We start from the raw sequence: 21,728 nt of genomic DNA, 5'->3' as shown, positions 1-21,728 counted from the left end.
AGACACACCCACTCACCCGCAGACACACTCAGACAAAGAGAACACACATGTAGGAGCCCCGGTAATGTCAGAGAGCACATGTGTTCAGTGTTTATAACTCATATCCACATGTGCGGCGTTTGAGATGAGCCGTAGACTGTGTGATCCCGGGGAAGGAAATCTGCAACGCCGCTTTCTCTGGGGGAAAACAAAAAAAAAAAAACGCCGGGCTAACTGGAACCTTTTATGGTGGCGGAGCTTCTGCGGTGCAGGAGGATATGGAGGCCAAATTCTGTTGATCTGATTTTAATTTGGAGTTTATCTAATCAGTCCTTCAGATGGATCCAATCAGGGTCTTTCCACAATGATTCCGTTACAGAGGAAAAAACACAATCTGGAGATAATACAGGGCACGAAATGTGGAACACACACACAGGACTGACAGATTACACAATGAAAGTGTTGCATACCACGCAGACAGACAATAGACAGAGTTTTTGAGCACATTTTAAAAAAAAAAAAAAAAAAAAAGAAAGCACAGAGAGAAAATCACACATTACCTGTGCAGTTTCTGCCATCTTCTGTTCAAACTCTGACTTAGCTGTGGCATATTTGTCCACATACGACTTGTAGGTCTCTGTGGCTTTTTTGGCTTTAACTCCAGCCTGCGAAGCAGAAACAGAAAGATAAATGGCTATAATCTGTTTATACACTGTAATAATAACACTAATAATAACTGTATTTATATAGCACTTTTCAAAAACATGTTACAAAGCGCTTTACCAAGACGTAAAAACGAGAGAAATCACCAGATAAATAATAAATAAAAGTAATAATGACAAACGAGGTATAATTACCAGTAAAAACAAGTAAAGTAAAAACGGAAGAATAACTGATTCAAGAGAAAGCAATTCTGAAAAAGTGTATTTTTAAGAGAGACTGACTCTAAAGGTTTGGTCTCGTCTGGTTTTTAGCCTTGACCTTCGCTAACAGACCTGTGCTGGAGGATCTCAGGCTGCCTTCAGGCTCGTTAGGGGTTAGTAAGTCAGTGATGTAATCAGGGGCCAACCAAAAAAATGCTTTAAAAGTAACCATTTAAATTTTAAAATCAATAAAATGTACAGGTAACCAGTGTAGAGATGTTAAAACAGGCGTTACGTGGACTCTTCTGTTGGATTTTGTGAGTCGTCTTGCTGCAGTGTTTTGAACTAGTTGAGGGCTGGAGAGGCTGTATTGAGTGAGACAGAAATACAGCCAGTTATAGCAGTTTAAGTGGGATGTAATGAAAGTGTGGATGACAGTTTCCAGATTCTTAGCGGATAAAAAAAGAAAGATCTAACTTTCAAGATATCATGAAGTTGCAGAAAACACCATCGAACGACTGACTTCACCGGTTGGTTAAAGTTCAGTTTGTTATCAAAGGTAACGCCCGGGTTTCTGCAGCGGCTTTTGATTCAACAGGATAGAGAAGTGAGAGGAGAAGTGCTCGCTGGAAGGGGGGGTCTGGGTTTATGATAATGGCTTCTGATTTATCTGAGTTTGACTGAAGAAAGTTTCGAGAGAGCCAGTTTTTAAACATCTGTAAGACAGGATTGTATTTTGAGCAGTTGTGTTGTGTTGTTGGAGCTGTAGACAATGGCTCTCTGTTTTCCGGGATCAGCTGACAAATCAGCTAGAGGGAAACCGAACTCCACTTAACATCTGACGGCAAGAGGCTTTTGGGGTTAAAGTTTCTGTATAAACTGGGGTGTTAAGGCACTTCATCATGCCCTATTACCATACCATGATTATGTGGGTGTGCGTACGTGTGAGTGTGACCTCCCACCTTGTCCACATCTCTCTGGGTGGCCCCCTCTTTGCGGAGGCGCTCCTGCTCCACAGTTTTGGCATTGTAGATCTCCTTGGACTTCTGCAGCGCCTGAGAGGTGGTCTGGATGTTCTGGACAGCCTCCAGGGTGGACGCCACCTCTTCTTTTGTCTAACAAGACACACATGTCCGGTACAGTAACTCTGCTAACAATGGGCTGAACAATATGTGCGAGTGTCACCCATTACTCTGCTATCTATGCAGCTGTTTCTCGTATAGTTTCACGTTAACATAATACACATTCAACACTTGTCCTCGGATACCCTTGTTTATTATGTGTATGGCTGAACCCGACTCCGATTTGGCTGTTCAATACAAAGATTCGACTATTCGTTCCTGTTTTGTTTTTTTTCATATAGACTATCTGGCAACCAGAAAATCCATTGGCATGAGTTTCAGTGATGATTTCAGTCACATTAACATGGTCAAATGAAACAGAGTCATGGGAACATATTTTTAAGCATTTAAAAAAAAAAATCAATAAAAGACAGCTGCATATGATGCAAGATTTGAATTACACCCTTTTTGAATTACCGACATATAATGTCAGGCCACCATATGGATTTATTGGAATAACGAGACAGGCGGCACATATGTATGTGTTTAAATCCAGCTCTTATGCTCTATTTTTAATTTCACTTTAAACATTAAAAACAACGTGTAGATGAATAAACAAACGGTTTAAAATAAATTCACTGTGAAAATAAATTTGCTGTGAAATAACTGACATCTCTTCTTCAACAGGATAGGCCTACTTCTTTATTGCTCTTTAGGCATAAAAACTAATACATCTAAACAAGAATACATTAACAAATGAAATGATTTGAGATTGGAATCATTTTTAGATGAAAATAAAAACAGTAGGCCTGACTATTTTAAATAAATTCACAGCATTACCCGCTTTTGAAATAATAACTTCTCCTCTTCAAACATATTCATGATTCCCCTTTATTTATAATTCCTCATTGAAATGTTATCCCTGTGCATTTTTCTAAGCTTCTATCTGTTTTATCCTGTTATTGTAATACACACTGACTGACAAAAACAAAACAAAACCAAAAAAAAGACTCGACTCGATTTGAATCACAGTCGTCTGAGGTGTCTCCGACAGATGATTCGCTCATCGACTACTAAGCCTTAATTATGTGATTTAAAAACAAAACGTAACGCACAATTTCAGTCTCTTATTGCTCCGGTTCAACACTACTCGCCAGCATGTGACACACACAGGAACAATGAAAGCTACTAATATAGTGGTGTTTGTTCTATTTCTATAGCTCCTGGCATCAACTTACTTTAAGCCATAAAAAGAGAAATATGATCAAGTTGTAATGACTTAAAATGAAAGTGGCCATACAGTAAACTTGGTTGTTCATTTGTTTTACTCCTTATCATCACTTTCTTATCCATTTTGACGTGGTTATTGTGTAATATAAACTATAAGCAACACTAAATTATGCACACATTTCCGGCGCCTACTTCAGGGCGGGTGTTATTCACACCGCTTAAGTTCAGTATGCGCTATATCTGACCGTTAACACCGCAGCAGAGAGCGAGAGCAGGGGAGTGCAGGGAGGTGACTGAGAGAAACTCTGACAGCCTTTTTGTCAAGCTGAAAGCACAAACACAACTCCTCTAATTCAGAGGTCCTCTTTTTTCTGTGTGTTCTGTGGCTTCATGCATGAGATATGAGCTAATGGTGTGTCTTAGCAGGGGGGGGTGAGATAGAGGAGTGAGGTGTTAAAAAAAAATTGCTTCATAAAATAATACTGCAGGCTATGTTTTCTCAAGATGGAATCATCTATTAAAAGAAGTCAAACTGTCAACTTCTTTCAATCTAAGGGGGAATAACTAGAGTGAGAAACATCTGATAAAAAAAAAAAAAAAACAAGACGTGAGAATGGGTCTATATTTAACTCTTTTCAATGAAACTAAATTGCGGCAACACTGGAGCTGCAAACTACTTGTGACAAGAAGAAGAAAAACTGTTCAAAGAAAGGAGTGTCAGACACATGTTTGCACTTTGATTCGGGCTGGGTATCAAACTAGGGCTGCAACCGACGATTATTTTCATTATCGATTCAATCGGTATTTTTTTTTGGTCTATAAAATGTCAGAAAATGGTGAAAAACGTCAACCGCTGTTTCCAAAAGCACGAGGAGACGTCCTCAAATGTCTTGTTTTGTCCAAAATCCAAAGAGAATATTCAGATTACTATCTATGGAGACTACAAGAAATAAGAAAATATTCATTCATCTTGAATTATATTCATTTCAGAAGCTGGAACCAGAGATTTTTTTTCTTGAAAGATGACTCAAAACAATGAATTGATTATCAAAATAGTTGGCTGAAAGCTGTACTCAAGTACTGAAAGCTGGAATCAAATAGTTGCTCAAATCTGTTCTTTGATCAAACGGCGCTAGTATCAAACATTTTCAAACAATATCCTGCTCCAATTTCTACATTTGTGCAACAGTTTTGTTCTTCATCTTCTTACCTTTTTATGTGCTTTGGCCTGCTCTTCCACATACTTCTGAACTTCTTTTATAAGCTCCTGCAGCTTCCTCACTAGCTCCATGTGACAGCTGGCCAGCTTCTCTGTCGAGGTCTTGAACACATCCCACACCGGAGCGAATGTCCTGGGACAAAAAGATGACAAGACACTTCAGAGGCTAGGACGGGACATGGACTTTGAAGCCATTCATTCGCACTGTTGTTTTTTTTTTTTACACTCAGAAAGCTGTTTATACTCACCCAAGCTGAGAAAAGTTGCCAGCTGACTTGGCAAGTTTGGTCATCGACCTGGCATAAGCCTCTTCGATAGTACTCCTAGGACAGAGCGAAGAAAAACAGAGAGATTATTTATTAAATCAATAAAAAATGAGTTAAAAATAACTATTCAAGTTCTCAGGTTTATAAGTATGATGTGCCAATAGTGTCAAGATAACAACTCTGCCTTTAAAAATCCTTCTATTATACAGTATGACAAAGTTTTTCCTAAGTATTTGCAACTAGGTTATGGCTCAAATAGGGCATGCCGCTGAACAAATGAAGATCCCTGCCAAGAATACCCACACAGAACTTGCAACATAAATGTTTGACCACATGCGCTGTGTGTGGGCAAATAAGTGTGGTTTGGCTTGTGATTAGTTCTTAAACCCCATGTTGAAGCTGACAGAGTGTGAAAGCTAGTGTTTGAATCCCCTGCTTCTCTCAGTTTACCCCTTTTTTTTTTTTTTAATTCCTTCGTTCTGCAGCAAAGTGACAGGAGTGAAAAAACAAAACTAACAAAAAAGAACCAAAAAAAAACTGCAGGCGTGTTATAATGAAAGCCTGAATTATGCATGTCTCATTTAACCAGCCTCTCTGTGTAGTCACGTCACAGGAACAAGGTCAGCCAGGGGGAAACGGGACAAACGTGCACGCACACACACATAAAAAGGTACACACAGACACAAACACACACCTCCAGTGGAGGAACAAGCAAACAAACTCACCCGTAACACAACAATAACAACAACAACAACAACAACAGCACGGAGGATGAGACAAGCTAAAAAAGACAAGCATTATGGGTTACGTTCACACTTTCACATGTTTGTGTGAGTTCACATCTTCACAATGGCAGTTTATTTTGTTACTATTATCATGTTGTACATTCTGCCACAGTGCCAGCAGTAACTTCTGCCTTTTAACAACAGTGTAAAAAGTAAATGTTTCTATTTCAAAACCAGGACTCATAAAGGCTGATGTTTGACTTCTGTGTGCGTTTCACAGACAAGAGGATTATCATTCACAGAGTGGGCACACGCCCAATGTGCAAAACACACTTGGCAGCCACAACTAACGCTTATTTTCATTAGCGATTAATCTGTTGATTCATTTCTCAATTAATCGATTAGTTGTTTGGTCTAAAAAAGTTCAGAAAAATGGTGAAAAATGTTTTATCACTGTTTCCCAAAACCCAAGATGCAACTTAAAATGTCTTGTTTTGTCCCGACCAACAGCCCACAATCCAAAGATATTCAGTTTACTGTCACAGAAGGCTAGAGAAACTAGAAAATATTCACATTTAAGAGGATTTTAGCCTAGTTGACAATTCATTTTCTGTTGTTTTACTACAGTTCTACAGCCACAACGCTTCTCCTAAATTTTACTGTCAGTCAGATTTTTTCTTTCCTTTCTCTTTCATATTCATATATGCACACAACTTTTTACTTGTTTTTAAAAACTAAAAATATTTAATGCATGTTGGAGGTTGTGTTTACAATAGTTGCTATAGAGGACTATAGTCTGAATGTTTATCTGTGGACTGAAATTATTTTAGTTCTCTTTTTATTCTATGTGAACAAGACAACTTCAAGTAACATCTGACCATCTGTGGTCATGCCCACTTAGAGTAAAATAAGAATAAAACAGCTGTAAGCAAATATTTTTCTGTCTTTTAAATTAAATATTTACATTTATGGATGTGTGTGTGTGTCTCTTGGAGATTATTATTAAGCTGTATTTATTCAGGAAATATCATTGAGATTGAGATCTTACACAAGTTACATCTACACAGGATCACAATAGGACGTCATCACAATCACAACACAATCATCATGTACTCTCAGACACACAACAAACAATCACAAACATTATGAAGAACAGCAGCTAGTAAAACTTTAAAGTCCCTCAGAGGAACAAGCTGTGTAGCACTTCATTCCAGTAATGAGATGCATAGTGCTGGAAACCAGTCTGTTCCAGTTCAGAGTTCGTATGAGGAATTATTAAAGCCAACCTGCTCTGTGATCTGGTGTCATGGTTATTAGCTCTGAGCTCAACTAAAGATGTTAAATAACTCTGCAACTTAAATAGCAAGGCCTTATAAAAGAAGACACAGGTATGCTGGTGTCTTCTAGACGCCAGTGACGACCATCCAACCTTTTCATATAACTCACAGTTATAGCTGTCAGCTGTAATGAATCAAATGGCACTGTGGTAGATGGCATCCAGGGGTTTAAGGGTGGAGGCCGCAGCATGAGCACACAGGATGTCTCCATAATCTAATGTGGACAGTGTGGTAGATTGCATGATCTGCTCTCTGCTTTGAAATGAGAAAAAAAACTCTGTTCTGGTGCAAGAATTCAGTTTGAATTTTTAGTTTTTGAGTGAGATGTTTGACAATTTTGTTGAACAATCTCATGCCTAAGTATTTATAATGCTTGCTAATATAATTTTAGCCTCAAAATGCCTGGAGATCTGATAGAGTGGCTGGGAAAGATGCTGGGGATAGATTACCACCGTGCACAGAGCTCTTTCCTCCACCAGAGGGAGCTATTGTGTTGTTTTTCAGAAAGGTAAACCCATGAAACATCATCACTAGTCCCACCATATGAACTTAAAACCTGGAGTCTGGCACAGTGCGATAAGAATTACGATACTCCTAAACAATATAAACACAATAAATTAAAACCTGACCTTCTGTGCCCCCCCCAAAAAATGACTTTCCTTATGAATAATACATGATAGCAGTATAAACAATTACATGCTTGCAGGCTGTGAAGAGAGCTAATGTTTAAGCAAAGTGAAAAGCTAAACGATGATTTATTACAACATGAATGTGTTTGAACAGTTAAGCGGCGGTAATCTTTACAAGTGGTGCGCTAGCAATAACAAGCATCATCATCATTAGCAATAGAGAGTCACATTTCATTTTTGTGTGTTTTTCCTTTGTTGCAGCCTGTCACCAAAGGAATAAATGCGGATGTGATTAACCCTTACGTATCAGTTCAGGTTAAATTTGACCCATTTTTACATTTTTAGAGCAGTAAAAACACTCTGAATGCTTTTTTTTTAGCCTGAAATTTTATGACTTTTCATAAAGTAACACAGAATATACAAAAATGGAAATATTTCAACTTTGTTTCCATTTGTGTGCAGCTGATACACATTTTTATAGAAAGAAATTGACCCGTTAAATGTAAAAATCCCCATTCAAATATGTTCACATTCAAATAACATTCATTGCAATCATGATGGCTGTTTTAGGGCCATAATATAATGTGATTGTGAATGTTTTTTTCCCTCAATCTCTGCTCTCTGAAAGCCTCATTAAGGATGAATCAACCATTTATGATGACTGATAAAGTATTTATGAATGAAAAATAGATTTGTAGTTCAGAAGTTTGGTACAGAGACTAATTATGAAGGGATACTGTGGGGGTCAGAATATGGATAGTACGTAAGGGTTAAGTATGTGAAAATTTGCCTTTTAAAACCACTATCAAAAGGAAAAAGAAGCTGATTTTACTTGGCTTTCATAAGACTTAATAAGACACAGGTGATCAAGCATGTCAAATATTAAACCCAATGTAACATCGAGCTATCCGAGTGACTGAGTGCATTCCTCAGAGTTAGGTAGACAATGGAATCCAGTGCTGAATTCCAGTGGTAGACCATCTATCATGGGGTAGGTAATAAACATACCCCTCTCACACAGTGAAGCTAATCTTTACAGAGGTGGGAAGAATTTGAAATTTGAAAAGGAGCTATTATTATGGTATTATCAAGCTGCAGAGGCAGGAGGTGTGTAAGATAATGCCAGGTTACGGGTTGGGCGCAGGTTTAAGCTCCTTCCACAGCGAGGTTAAGTTTATGTAACATTCACACTTTGCTCTAATTTTACTGGTTAATTTTCATGATAAATATGGAGACTCTCTATTGGATTTTGATAGAATAAAACCATTTGGTCAGAGATGTACATGGCAGGTGACAAATTAAAGCAAAAAAGCTGAATAAATGAGTGGAGAAACATAACAAATGCAGACGCTTCCACAGGTGCAGTGCGTGGTACAATCAAGCAATTAACATCCAATCATGCTCTGTGGCATGTGTAAAAATGCTGAGCTAAGTGACTTTGAAAGAGCTTCATTGTTGGGGCACGGATGGCATGAGCTTTAGTAACAAAGACTGCTCAACTGGCTGGTGTTTCAATAGGAACAGTGGCCAAAGTCACATCTGCATTTAAATCTATGGGATCATCATCAGTAAATAGGGTCAGAAATTGTGGTCGACAGTGCACATTTGGTGACCGTGATGCTCGTGCTTTAGTGCGATATGTAAGGGGAAAAACAGAAGAGCAACTCTTCCTCAGGTGATTGAGAATGTCAATGCAGGACGTGATCAGACTGTGTCGGCAAGAACAGTCAGTCGACAATTACATAGAGAGGGATGTTATAGTAGGGTTGCAGTGCATGAATCTCTCATTACAAAGATGAATGAAAACTGTAGGTACTGGTCTACAGAGATGTGGAAAAAAGTGATATGGTCAACATGAGTCATCCTTCACCATATTCTCGACGAATGCATGTGTGGCATACACCAAGAGAACGGTACAGGCCTGAATGCTTGACCCCTACAGTGAGGGGGTCTGGTGGCTCTGTTATGCTTTGGGGGGCATTTTGCTGGCATGGTTTGGGTCCACTTGTCCCCTTAGAGGGAAGGGTCACTGCAAATCAATACAAAGTTGTTCTGAGTGATCACCTTTATCCTATGATGAAACATTTCCAACCTGATGGGAGTGGTCTCTTCCAGGATGACAATGCACCAATTCATAGGGCACAAAAGGTCACTGAATGGTTTGATGAGTATAAAAATGATGTGAATCATATGCTATGACCTTCACAGTCACCAGATCTCAACCCAATTGAACACCTACGGCAGATTTTGGACTGACGTGTTAGACGACGCTCTCCATCACCATCATCAAAACACCACATAAGGGAATATCTTTTGGAAGAATGGTGTTCATCCCTCCAGAAGAGTTCAGAGACTTGTACAATCAATGCCAAGGCATATTGAAGCTGTTCTGCTGGCACATGGAGGCCCAACACCTTACTGAGACACTTTATATTGAGAGCTCATCATACAAAACAGTTAAGATTTAATGCAGCCAATAAATAAAATAATAAAATTTAAATACCTTGGTATATATATATCGACAGTAGTCTTAGCTTCAAGGAAAATACTGACCGCATTTTTAAAAAATGTTCACAACGCCTCCACTTGCTATGTCAACAATTTTGGAGTGAGTCAAAATATTCTGGAAACTGTGAATAAGAGTCTAGTGGAAAGCATCCTATCTTTTCACATGATCATGTGATACAGTGTTCTGAACATTGAGAGGAGGAACAAGCTGCAGAAAACAGTGAACATGGCCTCCAAAATCTTAGTGAAGCCTCAAAAGCAGCTGAATAGTTATGTATGATGAACTGAATTATTAATGACCCTTCTCACCCACTCTACGGTGAATTTGAACCTTTACCCTCAAGGAGACGTTATAGATTACCGATAGCGAATATAAATATCTACAAGAAATCCTTTGTCCCAAGTGGTTTCATGGTAATAAATAAAACTAGGATTGCAGTAAATCAAGTCCCATCATCCTTCCTTGGAACTATACTGAAAGGATGTCTTGTTATATGTATGTTTTTATGTTTTTATGGCATGTCTTATGGTGAAACTGTGGGCAAATTAAGTTTCCGTATTCATATTTTCCTTTAATTTGTCACCGGTCTGTACATCTATAGCAGTCAGGCAAATTGAGAGTGGATTAGCTGCAGTCTCAGCACAGTCTTTGGGTGTTATTACAAGCACAATACAAGGAACCAGACCTGCAGGTGCTGATTGATTTAAATACCCAGAGAACAAAGACAGGTAAGACATTTATTGAAGCACTTTATAATAGGTTAATGAGTAATTTGTAATATGTGATAGATTAACCACACTGTTTGGAAAAGGGCCACCTCTTAATAATAAGACCAGATGTGTTGCTGTTGATGTGACTTACCGTTCTCTGATGAAGTCTGTCAACTCCTTGGAGGAAATTTGGCCATGCTTCATGTTGTGGTACAACACATCGAAGCCATTGTTTTTTTCACCCTGTATTTCAGATACAAAAAAAAAGAATGAAGACAGATCAGTAAACAAGCACCAACAAACGACAACGCTACCTCAGTTATTGATCGTACATTACCGTGAAGGCTTTCTCTACAAGCAGCAATCTCATTGTCTGCATGGCTTCCAGCTGCGTTTGAAGTAGACTCTGGTCAACCATACTCATCTTGGCCATGTTTGAGGGTAACGGATGTTAAAAAATATCTGAAATTGTTGTAGATCGGTCTAAGATTCAAGCAAATAAGAAACCAGAAATAGCCAGGGAGGTGTCTGTCTGTGTTGCCGTAACCATGCCACTAGGTGTCTAGTTACACAGATGCTTTAAAAATGCAAACATACCTCTGAATAATTAATAATAAAGGAAAACGTTGGGTTTAGGTTTGATAAAATGTTTGATAAGCTAATGATGATACCTTTATAGTAAATTAAATACTCGACAATGGTTTACATGTTAAATAAAAGGTAAAATAAAGGAGAAAGTGAATAAAACCTACAATGAATTAGTTATAGAAAGCAAAACAATCACAGTATCATACCAACACGTTTGCATAGAAGAACTTCCAGTAAGAAGCACTTTGTTACTAAGCTACATCCTGCATGATAACAGATTGATATCAAACGCTGGGACTGATAAGGAAGTTGGCTCAGCATAATCAATCACATAGTTAGACAGCTGGCTGAATCAGATAATGAACCTCATTTATGAGCTGTAATACTAGATAGATGTCAAATGTCCTTTGCTAGAATGACTTCCATGGTTGGAAGCAATTAGTTCAAACAGAAAATTATTCTTCAATCGTTTCGATAACCGATTAATCAGTCATTTTTAAGCAAAAACTCCACAAATTCACTAGTTTTTGATGTTTCTCAAATGTAGATATTTGCTGTTTATTTTAGTCTTCTATGAATGTCAATTGAAGATTTTTGTTTTTGGATAGTTGGTCGTACAAAATTAGCAACATTAAAAAGTACTTTTGGGCTTTGTGAAAGGGGTAGCTAGAATTGCAACTATTATTTTCATTCTTGATTGATTAAATCTCTTGATTAATAGAGTTGGTATGTAACATCAAGAAAATCCATAGTGATGTTTTCCAGTGCCCTGTTTTGTCTGACCAACAGTCCCAAAGATCTTTAGGTTTACTATCACATAAGCATCCAAAACAAAGAAAAGCATCAAATCCTCCTATTCAAGAGGCAATATTTTGTATTTATACTTAAAAAATGACTTAATCGATTATCAGAATAGTTGCTGATTCATTTTATGCTACTTGATTAATCAAATAATCTTTGCAGCTCTAGTTGCAGCCCTAATGCGTTTGTAAGAGCTCCATCCGTTTGGAAAATAACCGCAGAATGACATGGCTTAAATTCAAATCTTTCTTGTCACTTCTGAAAAGAGAAGAACAAGAATCCCTTTACTTCCTCATCTCCCTCCATTAGGCTGGTTCAGTGAAAGGAGGAAACATACAAATCATGGCTTGAACCGAGGAAATGCCCTTTTGTTGAAACATAAATTGTCTCAGAGAACAGATCCGCTTAGATCAGGCGTGTGGCCTAATAGATTACAATAATAATCACAATAATTGATTGGGATAATCTGAGACATCTTGTTAGGCAAATGCTTTAAATGTTATAAAGTCTTTTAATCGATATCTGGAGGACTTAAGCATTAGCTCTTCCTAATGGTGTCAAATGGAGACTTTAAAGGGGACATACTGTATCATGCACATTTCCAGGTCTATATTTATATTCTGGGGCTTTACTGGAATATATCTGCATAATTTACATTTTAAAAAAAACGTAGGCCTATATATCTTATACCTTTATGCAGCCTCTCAGTTCAGCCTCTGTCTGAAACAGGCCGTTTTAGCGCATTGGTTAGCTTCTGGGAGCTGCGAATTGGCAGACTTTTAACGGCTTGGAAGGCTACTTAATCAAACAACAGTAGCAGGATTTCACTTTTTTTTCTCGTTCTTTACTCTAAATGAGAACTTCACAAATACATCCGTACATGTTTGAGCCTGAATCCGATCTGAAATATGCGAGTGGACAATGCAAACAACCCGTGGAGCAACCTTAGCATCACAGGCTACGTAACATTCTGATGTCATCACGAGGAGGAAGTAGAGGTAGCTTTGTAAACAAATCGGCTGAAACCTTGGCTTTTGACTTGCAGGGAGCTTTTTTTACACACACTCACCTCAAGTTTTAGTACTTTGACCATGTTTAACATAGACATCTGACATCATATCAGTATAAAAATAACAGAAAATCACAAAACGCTTGATATGTCCCCTTTAAGAAAATGTCATACTTTCGCGAAAATGAAGACGGAAGTGAACATGATAAGCAACACCACAGTCCACACCGCAGTTCATCCACATTCTTGTCTGATTCTGCCTGTCAACTTTTTTTTTTTTTCCACCTCAACCCCAGACTGTCAAACAGATATTTCCTGGTTCCTGGAGTGATCCACACTCAGCAGTATACAAGCTACAACTTCAGTGCAGCTGTGCAGTGTGCAGCTTTAACACATAGGGTCTAGCCTTGTTTTTCCCTCCATTGACAAAGATGAAAGGTCAGAAGGTTTGTGTGAAATTGAAGCTCAGAGGTAGTTTCAATAGGACCATATTTACAGAACAAACAGACACTGAAATGAAAGTATCCCTCTCAACGCTACAGCTCACCGCCCTACATTTTACCTCAACGAGCAGACCACTGATATGTGTTTCCTGTCGTAACAAGATAAATATAAAAAAGTACATGTGTAGTCGTTACCCTGCCTACAGCAAACAGCATGATACGCAAGCTACAGAACTACTGCATTAGATATCAAGACGGAAAGGTAAGACAGAAAGCATTACACTAACCTTACGTAATACTTACACTAAACTGGCAACACAATAAGAAACACAAACTGAAAGACGCACTGACAATTGGCCAATCAGTCCACAAAACAGGGAAGTGACAAAAGTGAGTGAAAACACACACACACACACACCCACACAGGCTCAAACAGAGCAGAACGGCAACAGGAAGAAAGTCCATTCTGTGTAAAAGTGTGCTCATGTGGAATCTGATATCAGTGAATACACAAGAAAAATAATAACAAACACAGGAAACAGTTCTGGGCGTTTTTGACGTTTTACTGAGTTACAATACAGGAATCCATTCTAAAAAAAAATCTTACAAAGCGGTCGCCGAGAATATAAAAGCATCACCTTAAAAACAAAACAAAACATGAAACGTCTGAGATTTAAAAGATAGGTTCACCGGTTTTCAAACCTGTCTTGAAACCTGTCTTAGTAATAATAGTGTCTTGCTCCTATTGTTCATACTGACCATTAAAAAAACCCTTCATAATACACTTACAATGCAATCGATGGGGGACAAAATCCACAGTCCTTCCTTCTGCTGTGCAAAAATGTATTTAAAAGTTTATCTGAAGCTAACATGGAGGCATCAGTTGTCCAAATTAGTCAAATCGAGTGAATATGTTTCAAAGTTTCAAAGTCTTTTTATTACAAAATTCCCTCTTTTTGTTACTCTTCTTTCTGTGCGCAACATAACTGTGTCTGGGGAGACACAAACAGGGAATTTTTTAACACTTACATTGTAATCACACTTGTAAAAGATCTTTAACGGCCAGTATTAACAGGAGGAACCATTACAAAACCTCTTTCAGTGTTCATATGGGCACCAGACTATTGTTATAAGACAGACTTCAAAAACCGTGAACCTATCCTTTAAAATTAACTACGAATCTCTAATCATTCTACAAGCTAGTTTACATGTACTTGTGCGGCAGCGGGGGGGGGGGGGACCAGAGTCCCGCACAGTTTCTCAATGTCCTCGTCTGGAGACTCATTGATGAAAGCCGTCGTGAGGGCTGTTTAATATTCCAACCACACATTGTGAAATTCAGAAGGACTTATTATGCTTGGATTTAGATGGAGAGGTTTTTTAGCTCTCTGCCCCACCCCAAAGGAGAATAACACGCTGTGGGGTTAGCGCATGTGTCAATCACGGGTTTGTTTGCAGCACAGTTTGCAGCTTAGATCGCTTTACTACAGACTGATAGGAGTTCATAAAAAAGGAGGAGAGGGAGAAGGGTGTAAGCTGTCCAATATTCAGTTTGTGCAAATATTTATCACAGATTCCGACATGAACCTTCAATACTGGCTGTGAAATACTGCACTATATCACTAACACTCACAGACTACAGGAGACTCAGCTTCTTTGTATGCTTTAGGCTGCAAAAAAAAAGTAGGTAAGGGCAACTAGACGGCTTACGTCATGGCTGAACGTGCCCTAAAGCTTTTGCTGAGGAGAGACTGTTTTCACTCAAAACGCAGGGAGAAGGTGAGCTTGGATGGAAAGAGCGGCAACTTCACTCGCTATTAAATGCAGGATTTAATATACAGCAGCAATTAAGTATAGCCTCAGGTTATATATAGTGGTATTTAGACTAAAAGTGGTGTGTTTTTTCCTTGGAAAATAACAGCTACTAAGACTCAGGTCCTTGAACACTGACTGTTGAGGGTTCAAGGAACTCTCAACTGGAGTTATAATTATTATGCAAACAAAAGCTTAACATCTGTGATTACATCTATTTCCTGAAGACAATTTAACCCTTTAATTTCTAATAAAATTTGTGCACGACTGGATGGTTCAAGTGATATTTACTCAAAACTAGGAGCGGGTTAAACGGTTCCTGATGAAATGAGACGAAAGGACAGATCAGACGATGTCTCACCTGCATGTTTATCAGGCTTTTAGACCAGAAGAACACACAGTGCTACAAACACACACAACACCATGCATTGCTTGAAGTCTGGCATTAGAGCTGCAACGAGTAGTCCATCCTCTTGTTCTAGCTTCTCAGATGTGAGAATGTGCAACCTGAATGTCTCTGGGTTGTAAACTGTTGGTCAGACAAAACGAAAAAAGCAACCTGAAGACATCTTTTTGGTCTACAGAGAGTTGTATGGGTATTTGTCACTATTTTCTGACATTTTAAGGATCAAACCATTAACAGACAAAAATATCTGGCATATTACGGTAATGAAAATATGGCTGCAGCTTTTTATTATTTATTAATCAGCCAATTATTTTCTTTATTAACCATTTTTTTGTATAAAATGTCAGAAAATTGTTTCCAAATCAACCTTCACAATTCACAATAATCACATTTTCACCAGAGTCCTTGGTGATGCCTTCAAATGTCTTGCTTTGAACAACCAACAGTCAAAAACCCAAAGATTTTTAGTTTGTGATGATGTAAAACAGAAGAAGAAGAATGTTTGGCATTTTTGCTTAAAAATCTACTCAAATGATTAATCAGTTATCAAAATAGTTGCACATTAATTTTCTGGCGACCGTGTGATTGATTAATCATTGCAGCGCTAAATGAAAATAATTGTCAGTTACAAGCCTATTTGGCATGTTTTGTCTTTCAATAACAAAGACCAGGAAAAAGAAAAAACATTTAAGATGTATCACATGACCAAAACCCCAGAGGACAACGTCTGCTCTTATATGAAGATATTACTGTATTCTTTAGCGTTCTCATCAGCACACAGACTCTTAAATCAATAAGAGATATCCATCTATGGCCAGAAAACACACAGCAAACCTCTATTAAAATAATTACTGTACTGTTTTCACACAGAACAACATCAGTGTAACGTCAGCGTTATTACACAGTAAAATCAACACAAAAAAAAAAGAGAAACAGTTAGAAAGCCGACATCCCTAATCTGAAATGCCACCTTAAAGGACAGATAAGCCAGACCACAATGCCACAGTTTATCATGTAACATCTGCTGGGCAGAAGAGGACAGGAATTTTTACTCTTTTCTGTTTTAGAGAGTAATACCACTTTCAATATCCTGAGTGTAGGGAATCAAACGTTTATTGCCTGACAGACAGTAATGCAACCCATGACACGGAAAGAGCCCTGGTTATCTCTCCGTATTATACCGTCCTCTTCAAACAACAAACGATAACCACAATGAAATCAGCTTGATAGACTGTTTCGATTATTTGTTTTTCCTTGATTGCCAAGTAACCTATGATTTCCCTCAATAACACAGCGTATGTATAGAAATTACACTAAATATGGCTGCTAAGTGGGACTACCTCCAAAACAAACCTATTCCTCTTAATTTGTAAGGAGAACTAACAAAAATGACATTGTAATGGCTGTTAAAGTCACTGCTGTGGTGTATATAGTGTATGTATTCATCACATAATGGTGCAAAATGTATCATAGGAAGGCTAAGTGTGCTTTAGGAAGTCTTGGTCATATAATTTCCACTTGCAAACGAAAAAAAAACTGGGGGGGGGGGGGTCAGGTAGGATCAAGAGTGTTCATGTTCTGAATGAATGTTCAGGTGAAAGCGGTGAAAATTATGTATGACCGCACACTTTTAACCGAGGCGTTTCAACACAGATAAACAAGACTCCCCTCTCTCTCTCTCTCTCTCTCACTCTCTATCCAGACAGGCTGTAAAAAAAACACAGTGTAGCCTGTAGACCCCAGAGCCTTGAGCACAGAGAGAGAGAGAGAGAGCAAGCGGGCAGACAGCAGAATGACATCAGAGTGTCTGCCCTCGGTCATGTGACCAGGGAGGTCTGGGAGCGGTGCACTGAGCTGTCGCAACTCATCAGACCAACAGCAACACACACACACACACACAGCGGGCCTTGTTTGTGGTATAAACACAAAGAAGTTGACCACTACTTATGGTTAGGGATGTGAGATCGAGTATACGGCTTACTGGATGAATCCCAGAGGAGCTTAAGTCTGTCACAGCTTTATGCCCCATATAACCACCTCTAAACCCAGCTCACATGTAGGAGTTTATGAGAGCTGGAAACACAAGCAGTAAAAAGCAAAACAACCACCGTGAGGCAGGATTTTTGTTTCAAGCACAACTGAGAGTCTGTGTTAACAACGCACACAAAAAAAAAAAACCCTCGCAACTCAGTCCGGTCGCAAAAAACTCAGCAAGACCTTCCTCTAAAAGACAAAGACGTGAAGCAACGATATAGCTCGTGTTTGTGTGTTTAAGGTTCAGATGGAGGAAATGCGTCACTACTGTCCGTCTCTTCTTCTTATTGCGACACTTCTTATGTCAGGATGTCACTTCTGGCATTGCGACCGTGACTTGTGTGTGAGAACCTATTAGACCACACACACAATACACACAGCGGGGAGAAGAGGCATGCCCTGGGGCTCTTGGCTGTATCAACACTGTTTGCTTATTACACTGGCATCTTATTATTTTCCCATGACACTGCTGGAGCGCTGAGGAAGACTCTGCGTTAAGCTCATCAGACATGTAGGGCATTAGGTCTATTACCTGCAACCTACTAACTGAAACATTTCAGCACACGTGGGAGCAATCACATACACCACACTTGTGTCATGAAAACTTTCATCAACAGACCAACAGGGAACAAACCTACTCATGCACATTTCACCCGGAGAAAAGAAAAGAAGGAAAAAAAAAAAAAAAAAAAGGGGAAATGGCTATTTGAGATGTGCAAATAAATCTAGCGAGCGGAAATGTTGCAGCCAGAGATGACCAATCAAGTGCTGCAACTCTAACAGAAAAAACAACATGGCAGTAGCATGTCTGTCCTGATTCTTAAAGAACTTGTTTATTCAGCTGAAGGGGAGATACTGTCTGAATGAGAGACTCAAGCTTAAGGTTACATACAAGGAAAAGATCTCTAAAAAAGACTAGAGTTGAAAAGAAAGAACGGTATGGAGAAAATCTACGTGCGCGTGCTCTCATGCGTGCTGTGCAAAAGTGAAAGAGATCCGTTTCGAATCTTGACATGCTAACGTGTGTGTGTGTGTGTATGCGTCTCTGCTTGTGTCGATGATTTGTAGTCAAGTCAAAGGGAAATGGATGCATCCCCTAATGCCAAGTGTGTGTGTGTCCTGCATGTTAAACACACAGCTGATCTTTGCCATCACTGGATGCTCTTGTGGCTCGCAGCGGGGGCACAAAGGGCAGATTGAAGAATCAGGAGTGTGTTGGCTCCCTTCTTTTCCATTTAGTTAATGATGAAGTCTCCTTTATATATATAAGAAAAAAAAAAAAAAAAAAAGAGGCTTTGGAGGTTGACAGCACTGTAATCTCCAAATTGCTTCAGACGCTTAATGTAGTTTTCGCTAACAAAGTTCATTTTATCAGCTTTCGTCAGCGGCAGACTCCCAACAGCCTTCACCAGCTGGAACTGAGGTCAACTGAGGCTAAAACTTAGGGTTGAATTTTCCCACCTTATGGAAGACTGAGATTAGATACTATTGAATCAATTGCCAACTATTTTGATAATGGATTGATCGTTTTGAGTCAAAATTCTCTTATTCTGCCTTCTCAAATGTGAATATTTTCTGGTTTCTATAGTCCTCTATGACAGTAAACTGAATATCTTTGAGTTGTAGACAGTTGAAGATGTCACATTGGGCTTTGGGAAAGAGTGGTCGACCTTTTTTCACAATTTTCTGACATTTTATGCACCAAACAACTAATCGACAGAGTAATCCATAATGAAAATATTGGTTAGTTGCAGCCATAATGGAGGTTATTTCCAGTTAAGCGACTGGTTGACAAATGCACAAGCTAAACATATCAGCACTGCAGTCATAAGGTAAGTAAAATATATATATTTTGGCAACATGCAATTTAAATGCCACATTTTCTGTAGCTGTAAGTACACCTAATCATTGAAAAACAGCAGAGCAAATCAATAACACATTAATTAGCATTTTGCCTATCCGCCACTTTCTGTCATCACACTTGTCTATAGCTTTTGTCTGAAACATTTTGTGCTCAATGGGGGAAAAAAATGTGGTCAACCAGAGAGATTTCAGCATGTCTAACAGTTCAGATATGACTCAATATATGACTAGAAATAACACGACCTCTTGCTGCAGTGGCAACAGTGCAACACATGGCCTTAGCTTGCAGCTGTAGCTCTAATGACGTTGTAGCCTGGGTTGTTTTCACTTTTAATAATGATGTTTTTAAAGGATAGGTTCACAATTGTTACAAGTCTGTCTTAAAACAACATTCAGATGCCCATATGAACACTGAAAGAGTTTTTTCCTCGCTGTAATGTTTCCTCCTGTTCATACCGGCTATTAAAAGATCCCCTTCTAATGCGCTTTCAATGTAAGTGATGGGGGCCAAAATACACAGTGTGTCCACACTGTCATTTGGTACAAAAGTGTGTTTAAAAGCTTATCTGAAGCTTATATGAGGCTTCAGCAGTCTGAGTTAGTCCAATCAAGTGGATATTTGCAACATTTATGTCTTTTTAGCATAAAATTCCCTCTTTGTGTTTCCTCCACATGTAACCCTGTTGAACTGCGGTGAAAGTATAGGAACAAAAAGAGGAACTTTGGCATTAAACAGACTGTAACGTTGAAAGAAATCTACTTGATTTGACTAATTTGGACAGGTGAACTTCAGATGAACTTTTAAATACGTTTTTGCTCAGAAGAAGGACTTTGGCCCCCATCACATACATTGTAAACGTATTATGAAAGGATCTTCTAATGGCCTGTATGAACAGGAGGAATGATTACAGGAAGAAAAGCCTACTTCAGTGTTCATTTGGGCACCTGACTGTTTTAAGACAGACTTGAAAAATTGTGAATCCTTCCTTCAAGGATTTAGTGTATTGCAAAGACCAATAAACGCTGAAAAAAACAGGTCAGTGAAAGCAGAACTGCAGACGAAATTCCAATCAGTAATGTATGTACTTTTTTTTTTTAACTTGCTATAACATAGCCACGTCAAATAATTATCGAGAGAGAAGTGACCTTTGGGCAGGGAAAAGACAACACTGTGTACTGTGAAATAGCAGCACACACGCTGCAACACCGGCTGTACGTGAGCTAAATGTCCAACACAGCATCAGGCTGAATTAGTGTTTTTAAAAAACCTGTTCGCTAACTTACTAAACATCTGGCATCTCACTGAAACTTTGTTACGGAAGAAAAATGACGCGTACGTCCAACGGCTGTGACTGACAGCCGAAGCGACCAATAGCTTTCATGGAACTGACCATAAACATTCCAAGCGAGCCTGCGCCGGCCAATTAGCGGAGGCGGAGGGTGTATTCTTTGAGGTTTCAAGTTAGATGGGTTTACAGCACAGAGGCCCAAACCCCGGGGGTGGCAAAATAATAATCGCCGAAGAAAATGAACGATGGCCGGCTGCTGACCAGTCAGTCTGGCGGCACCGGACACCGCCGCTTTAACCGGAGTGAGCCTGTAAAGCGGACAACTACCTCAGCAAAGTCAATAATACGTGATTCCTAGCTGACATGAACATGGTAGGGAGGGAACACAAGCAGGAGAATAATAAGGAATAGCACCGGTGTAAACACCGTGAATAAAAAAAGCACCACCTACCCAGAAATTCTCTAGGAAGTAGGGCGTTATCATCTTGTTTTATTCCTCTTCGCCGCAACTGTCAAATTTGTTGTAATGCAACTTTTAAAGCGTAATTCATCCGCCGTCCTCCCCCCGTTTCTGTTGTATCTGCCTTTCCCCGTTTTCCTCCTCTCCCCTTTCTTCTCCCTCCCCACCTTTCAGACTCCACCTCCACTCCGTTGTACTCTACTGCGTCTCTCCTCTATGCTTTCTTCCAGTAGAAATGGAGTTTTTTTTTTAGGGGACGAAACAGCGCTGCAGATGGCGGATTGAAAAAATACACAGCTCACTAGCTCAACCAACCGACGAGCCGTCGCTGGGTAAAAGTGTATGGAGGACCAAAAGTGTCATGAAATAAATCATTTTAAAAAAAATTAATAACTAATTGTACAATAAAACAGGGATTAATAAATTGGTTTACAAATTAATCATTTAATCCATAATTAAATTTACTTAATTACAAGTAATTCATTATTTAATATT

General features: G+C 38.9%; 1 protein-coding gene across 9 annotated transcripts in view; it reads right to left on the bottom strand.

Annotated features, from left to right (window-relative positions):
* fcho2 (FCH and mu domain containing endocytic adaptor 2) overlaps window positions 1–21,446 on the bottom strand; it is a 46,790-nt gene extending 25,344 nt beyond the window's left edge. For 6 of the 9 annotated variants that reach the window (XM_067575392.1, XM_067575393.1, XM_067575394.1 and 3 more), the window contains exons 1-6: window positions 10,866–10,976; window positions 10,680–10,771; window positions 4,601–4,675; window positions 4,344–4,485; window positions 1,805–1,957; window positions 540–644 (exon numbers count right to left, since the gene is read on the bottom strand). In XM_067575392.1, coding sequence (XP_067431493.1) covers window positions 540–644; window positions 1,805–1,957; window positions 4,344–4,485; window positions 4,601–4,675; window positions 10,680–10,771; window positions 10,866–10,961 — 663 coding nt within the window. In that variant the 5' untranslated portion in view covers window positions 10,962–10,976. Of the gene's footprint in view, window positions 1–539; window positions 645–1,804; window positions 1,958–4,343; window positions 4,486–4,600; window positions 4,676–10,679; window positions 10,772–10,865; window positions 10,978–21,224 lie in introns of those variants that run through there. The other 3 variants (XM_067575387.1, XM_067575391.1, XM_067575389.1) reach the window with 2 other exon arrangements.
* Window positions 21,447–21,728: the final 282 nt, after the last annotated feature.

This window comes from Thunnus thynnus, chromosome 19 (genome assembly GCF_963924715.1).
Source record: "Thunnus thynnus chromosome 19, fThuThy2.1, whole genome shotgun sequence".
NCBI classification, from domain to species: domain Eukaryota; kingdom Metazoa; phylum Chordata; class Actinopteri; order Scombriformes; family Scombridae; genus Thunnus; species Thunnus thynnus.
This window is presented reverse-complemented; position numbering and strand designations above follow the sequence as displayed.